This window comes from Brachionichthys hirsutus, chromosome 20, assembly GCF_040956055.1.
Source record: "Brachionichthys hirsutus isolate HB-005 chromosome 20, CSIRO-AGI_Bhir_v1, whole genome shotgun sequence".
In the NCBI taxonomy this organism is placed as follows: domain Eukaryota; kingdom Metazoa; phylum Chordata; class Actinopteri; order Lophiiformes; family Brachionichthyidae; genus Brachionichthys; species Brachionichthys hirsutus.
This window is the reverse complement of record NC_090916.1, coordinates 4,393,220-4,399,815: the sequence shown is the minus strand read 5'-3', so window position 1 is coordinate 4,399,815 and position 6,596 is coordinate 4,393,220. Positions and strand designations below refer to the sequence as shown.

Sequence of the window (6,596 nt, the reverse complement as noted above, 5' to 3'; positions counted from 1 at the left end):
TGTTCATATAAAGTTCGCCGACGAAGTGACTTCCTCCTGAAGTCCATTAAAATTGTGCCGCTACTGGCAGAAGTATGTGCAAGCCCATGTGCGCGGTTGCGGTATGGTGGCGTGCGCAGAGGAGAAATGGACACCAGATGGGATCGAGGGGGTGGAGATGCAAAGCAGAATAAAATAACACATGAATAAGATTGAAACCAAACTGCTAAAGGGGGGGGGGGGGGTAGGTGCATGTGCACGACTGTGGGTTTGTGTGTATGTTGGGAGGGTATAAAATAATTGGTTTAGTTGCATCATCTGGAGTAGATGTGTGCTATGCACCCTTGGAGGATAAGAATAGTTACACAGATATGATCTGAGGCAAACGCTCACATTTCAGTGTTTTCACCGCCAGTGAACCAAGTCTCACGGCTCCTTCTAAATGTTTTGATTTACAATTCCTATATATAAGTAACAAGCGTATCTTTGTTCGGCGCAGATTTGATTTTTGAAGAGAAAAAGCCCACCAGGAAACCCTTGAAATAGATGATTGAAAAAACAACCATGTTGGTTTTCCACGCAAGCGTATGCATGTGTCTGAGATTGAAAAACCAACATTCCACGGTCCCAATGTGCGCTCACATAAAAAAAAAAAGATTCTATTTAGAGCATTTTTAGCTGCCTTGTGATCCCTCCAAACCCTTTCTAATGCAAACGCAGCAGAAAACGCAGTCAGTCGAGTGCCGCCAAACTCTCCCTCTTATTATCTGATCTACCATTGTAGCTCTACAGTACCGGTATATATATTTTTTTATCTGTCTTTTCTGGAGTAGCTTTAGTCAATTCAATTTGGTCTCAATATAATGATCGATTGTTCCCATCCAAAGTACTAAAGTGTGAATAGATTGCCTCATGTTTTAAACAGTCCTTCTGCAACACATGAGTTTATATTCCGCCAGCCAGACATCGCCATTGTCTCTGTGAATAAAATGTGACCATTAAGCTGTTTATGCTGTCAGTGTTAAGTTATTGTTTATGTTGCAGTTCATTATCTGCTGCTTCGATGTTCTGAAAAAAATCCCTGTTTTTTTAATATACTTCAGCACCGAGACACTTCAGAGCCTTATGACTCAGACACGGCAAAGAATGGCAGCCAAATCTGAAGTGGGGGAGAATCTGTCTGATCATGTGCAGTATGTGGACAGGTGCAGGTGTGTGTTTGTTTGCCTTTATTAATTAAAGTGCCAGCAGGCTCTTACTGCTGAGAGCATCGGTGTGTCTGTCTGCTAGAGTTAACAATCTTTTAGTCTCACATTTGACGACAAATAAAACTCGAGCCTCGTCAGGCCTTCCTCCGGAACGCCGCAGGTCCACTTTCTTCTTCTTTAATTTTGCTCTAGACGACTCTTCCCAGGAATCTTTGAAATACAGAAAAACATACTCTGGTGTTTTCCTGATCCTCCCTTGGGAGTCTCTCACAGTTGTGGGCTTGGAACTCATCACTCCCGTCCTGTGATCCTACACCCTACTGCAGCTTGCACCAGTGCCACCCTCACCCGACTGTCACTTTCCTGTCTGCGCTTCTGTTGTTGGTTTCCAGTTCCATTTACAAACAGACCTTGGTGCTTGGATTGCAATCAGCGCAGTGTGAGGTCCTTGTCATGTGGTGTGTTTATTTTCGTAGCTAATCAGAACTGGAGACTCTGTTATTCCTGCCAGCACACATCGGCCCCTGATGGAGATACAGCAACAATGGCTGGCTATAGCTGTACCTAAAAACCTGGAAAATTGGAGTGACCAGATTTCATTTTTTTTTCACGATAAATACACATTATTTATTTACAAATAGAGTGGTTATAATAGAAATAAATACAAAATAAAAATCTGAGCATTATACTTCATGTGGTATTGCACCCATTTCGAAATGTACATCAGAAATACATTTTCAAAACCAGTAAAGGAATATTCCTCTGATTAAAATATTTATTTTCCCAACTTTATGTAGACATAAATATATTCATATATAGTTTTCTTCTTCTTCCACAATAGCTGTTTTGTCTTTCTTTCATATAAATAAGCGTCTTCATTGGGAAACCGGGTGTCCACAATAACCTCCGATGTCTCATTCAGTCTTTCTGGCCCGTGCTCTTTCTATCCACACGCCAGTCACTTTTCTCACCGGCAGCCACAACCCTCCACCACCATGTCTTGATAGTTTTTCAGGATGACCTTCTCGTACTCATCCAGGTAGAGCAGGGAGATGGGGCTGAGGTCAGTAGGCACGCAACAAGCTCTGGGGATGTTTGAGTTGACTGAGTTGACCAGCGTTTGCACAATGGCGTGATTGGTAGAGTTGAGGTGGTCTGTGAGGGGGAACGGACATTCCCCATGGCAATAAAATGCATGATAGCCAGGGGGCGCCACTATCCACTCGTTCCACCCCACGTCACTGAAGTCCACATACAGGGCATGCCTCTTGCAGCTGGCCTTGTGCTGGTGCTTCCTGCGTTGTTTGCGGAGTGCAGCCTGACGTTTTTCCCTCGTGTGGAGCACTGAGTCCCCGCGGCCGTCATGGCCGTAAGTCACCAGCAACGGCCGGGCCTGAGGCCACGAGTCCTGGTCCTGATGCAGGGACCGGCTCACCCTGACATGCCTGCTCCGTTTCTGGCCATCCCCTCCATCCATCTCCCCCTCCCCTGGATGAAGAACCTCCACCATGAAGCCATGGTTGTGGCCTTTCCCAGAGATCCACTGAGACACAGCAGGGCTGACGTCAAAGCTTTCCCAGCGGCTCAGAGAGTCCCGCACAAGTCGAGTGTCCAGCAGACGCGCCATAGGTTCCCTGTTCCGAGAGGCAGGGACTCCAAACATCTCATAAATGTTGATACGATGGATGTCACCAGCATGAACGTGATCAGCGGCGCTGCCGTTTCTGTGGGGGTCGCTGGGGGTTGTAGCTCCCATGACCTGATCTCTGTAGATACGCAGCTCTGCAGAGGTGACGAGCTCCTCGTTAGGGATGGAAGTGAGGTTGAAGTAGAACTGCTGGGTTGTTTTGCCTTTGAGCCTGGCTAAGGCCTCCATAGACTCTACAAGAGATAGCATAGAGACGGGCATGGTGTGAGACGATTGGGTCATGAAGCACTTTGCCAACAACAAAATGAACCGTTTTTGCACAGAACAAGAATGCGAAACAACATGAGATTAAGGCCCGGTCGGCCACATGGACCTGTTGCGTTCAAGGACAGACATTGGCTCAGGATGTTTTCTTTCTCTGTCGCACCCACACACATCTTACTGCCTTCTTTCTGTGCACCAAGCCAAGCTGCCACGTGGTTCTGTTGAGTGGGTGTTGGCCTTTGTCACACAGCTATAAGGCATATCAGCATTCTACACGACTGACTCAGGATAAAAAACAAATCTCATTCTGATGTCATACTTTAATTATTGTCATTCACCTGCTTAAATGTCAAAAGCTAAAGGCAGTGCCCTTTTATCTAGTGAAGGGATCAAACTTGCTTGCCAAGCTTCCTACTGTGTGAATGGTACAATTGCCCTAAGAGAATTTTCCATTGCGACAAGGAGTTACGTCCAATAACATCAGCGATGAATATGTGAAAGGAGCAGGAGAAAAATCAATAGAAAATCTATTATATAAACAGGCTTATAAATGCTAATTGTTCTATTAACCTTTCCCGATTTTTCCATCTCTGAATAATGACTTGTAACTGTTGTAATCTGAATGATAGCTCTTTCTAAAAGGCCTTCCCAAGTAGATAGACAGGATACTGTTAATATCTAAATTGTGGAGGGAATTCACAGACCACAAATGGAAAGCTGAGTGTCCAATGCTTTATTATTAAACTGGGCAGTTCTAAGCCTGGAGATGCCGTCCTCTCGGAAAGTGCATTTATAGAATGAGTTATAATTGTCAGTAAAAGCTGCAATTTTCTTTTGAGGCAGACCCACTTTGAACTCGTACTTTATGAAGCCCATGGCTAATGTATAGACACACGTTTTAATCTGTTTGGTGTGGTAAAACAAACACAAACTTTGAACTCTTCCCTGTTTCAAAGGAGGCATTTAGGAAATTCCACCATCTCATCCTAAACCTTCCTCCAGAGGCACAAAGACCTCAATTAGGGCTATCGCTCCTCATTTGATGTGGGAAAGCCCCCTGCCTCTCACTCCCTCTCCTCTCTACCAAATCCTTCTCTTTCTTTCCTTTCTCAGCTTCCAAATCCCCCTATCCCTCTGTTCTCTTAGCCCCAAATCCTCTTCATTCTTTTCTTCCTCCCCTTCTTATCTGCATCTTCTTACTGTATTTCTTTACAGTCTCTCCGACTGTCTCTCCCCTGAAGAATGGCTGTGTGAACAAGTTGAGGCTTGTCAAAAACGTGTGAACCACAGATATGAGTGTATCAACATTCCTAATTTCTTTTTGTGCTGCATGCCAAAACAAAAGATAAAGGCGAATGTTGGGTCATTCATCACGGACCTGTCTCTGGCAGCCACTTCCTGTGTAATGGTGAAAAATGTTCAATCTGGCATGGAAAACAGCTATTTGTGACTCTAATTATCTTAGTGAAATTAATATCAACAATGGATGTGATGAATGGTGAGAGCCGTTTGATGTGCTGCACTTATATCCGTATGTGACATTGGAAGACGAACAACCCTCTAGCTCTGTTAGGATTGGATGAAAGAGCCAGGTGACCATATGTAAACACAATCTGTATGACTGGTGGTGTCAAGGTGTGTGCTGGCTTGGGCGCAGAGGTTTCCAGTAGTGGGCAGGGAGCAGTCACTCAGCCCGGCTGCCCAGGCCGGGCTTGTTTGTAATGTGTCCGTGCAGCCACTGGGTGTCATTGCACTAGGTCTCTGGAGAGCGCCCAAGCAACCACTCAACCACCCCTCTGACTCACCCCTGATGGAAACTTCCCCACTGAAACACTCAGGACTCTGTATAAGGACTCTGTGCGCTCCGGAGCCTTTATGGACTCAGTCACTTGTGTGTTGTAAAAAAGTGAAACATGGCTCATGGGAAATAGAATGTTATATAAAAGAAAATTCTATGTTGTCGAAATCAAAAATGCATTGATAAGCCTTAGCTTGTTTGTACTGTTTTAATTAACCCCCCCATAACCACGAACATGAACCAACTAAACTGACATAGTACACTTCATACAAGATATATGACCATTTGAAGTTTGACCCCCACATTCCCTTGAATGCTTTGGAAGTAACATGAAATTACAGAGAGAGACTAAACTGGACCATCAGGACTATCCCGCGTAGAAACTGCGTAATGGAACGTGCGTAATGACGCACAGAACGGCGAGAGCGACGATTTGGAAAGACTAATATGAGTAAACCACCCCCCCACCAAGGACTAATTTCAGTCCTGTTAAAGAAAATGACTCAGAATCCAGTTCGGCACTCTCACTTTGTAATATTGCTTGTCAGTGTAACTTCACGTCATGCGTTAACCGACGTAACAAGGTGATGCCTATCACCTGCGCGAAGGCACATCCTCCTTTATTCTACCCCTGCAGTGCGTGTCTGGGAAACCTGTTGTCAGAGCCCATACGGCAAACACCATCAATTATTAAGAAACAAATTACCCCATGGATACCACCGCCCTAATGTTTTTTAAAGCCCGTGACAACTCCGCCAGGGAGGGGTACGCTGAAAGGCATGCGTCATGCGAGAAATCATTGCATTGCGCGTGAGATTCACCTTTGCTTTACTGTCACCGAGTTTAAAGCGAACGTACGCACACACGCGTGTCACCTGTAAATGACTAACGCTCCATAAAACAGTCCAAGCCTCTTAAGTTCAGTCTTGACGCTGTGAGTCACGTATAAATACAGGTTTGGGTTGTCTGAGGGAAGCGGGGAGCTCCTCGTGCTGATGGCTGAAGGTATGTCCACTAATACATACCTTCATGGTGAAAGCTTCTAATCGTGTTGGCCTTGCTGGCGGCTCTCTCTGCGTGCCTCCCCATGCTCTTGGGCCGTTTGGCGCTGTGGTCTCCGTTTGCTGAGTGCATGCGGTAAAGGTCCACCATGTAGTGCGGCACCACCGCTTGCTTGCTCGGGGTCGGCCTGCGCCTCAGTCCAAACATGTTTAGAAGCCGGAGCTCAAACTCGTTGAAGAAGCTCTCCGACTGCTCCGGGGTCTGCTTCCCGGATTCGCTGTATTTCCTCCGGCCCACCTCGGGGATAAGTCCCGTAGCACCTTCCAGCAACACCTGAGCGAGCAGCAGTACCATGAGAGAGCGGACCACGGCGACCATGATCAGTCAGTCCCTGCGGAGAAAGTTGGTTTCTGTCAATACACCGGCTCTGAGGCATTGACATGAGGTATACACAGCAGGGGGGTTCACTGCAGCACTCCCTAAAATGTGGATGATCTCCCCCCCCCCCCCCCCCCCCCCATTTACAGTGGGAATGATTGAAGGAGAGCAAGATAAAAAGGGAATGCACCTTTTCACTTTGAAGTAAAAAAAAAAAAAGGAAGAAGGGGGGGACCAACCCGCCGGCAATATAGCGCGCCTAACTGAAACAGAGGATTGATCTCAACATGACCAGAAACAAACAAAAAAAAAAAAACGG

At 46.0% G+C, this 6,596-nt stretch overlaps 1 protein-coding gene across 1 annotated transcript; it reads right to left on the bottom strand.

Moving 5' to 3' along the window:
* Positions 1-2,154: 2,154 nt before the first annotated feature.
* bmp2b (bone morphogenetic protein 2b) lies at positions 2,155-6,277 on the bottom strand. Its single transcript, XM_068753471.1, has 2 exons — positions 5,923-6,277; positions 2,155-3,068 (listed from the first exon to the last, which is right to left on the bottom strand). Exons 1-2 carry the CDS (start codon positions 6,275-6,277, stop codon positions 2,155-2,157), a joined length of 1,269 nt encoding a protein of 422 aa, XP_068609572.1.
* Between the last annotated feature and the right edge of the window lie 319 nt (positions 6,278-6,596).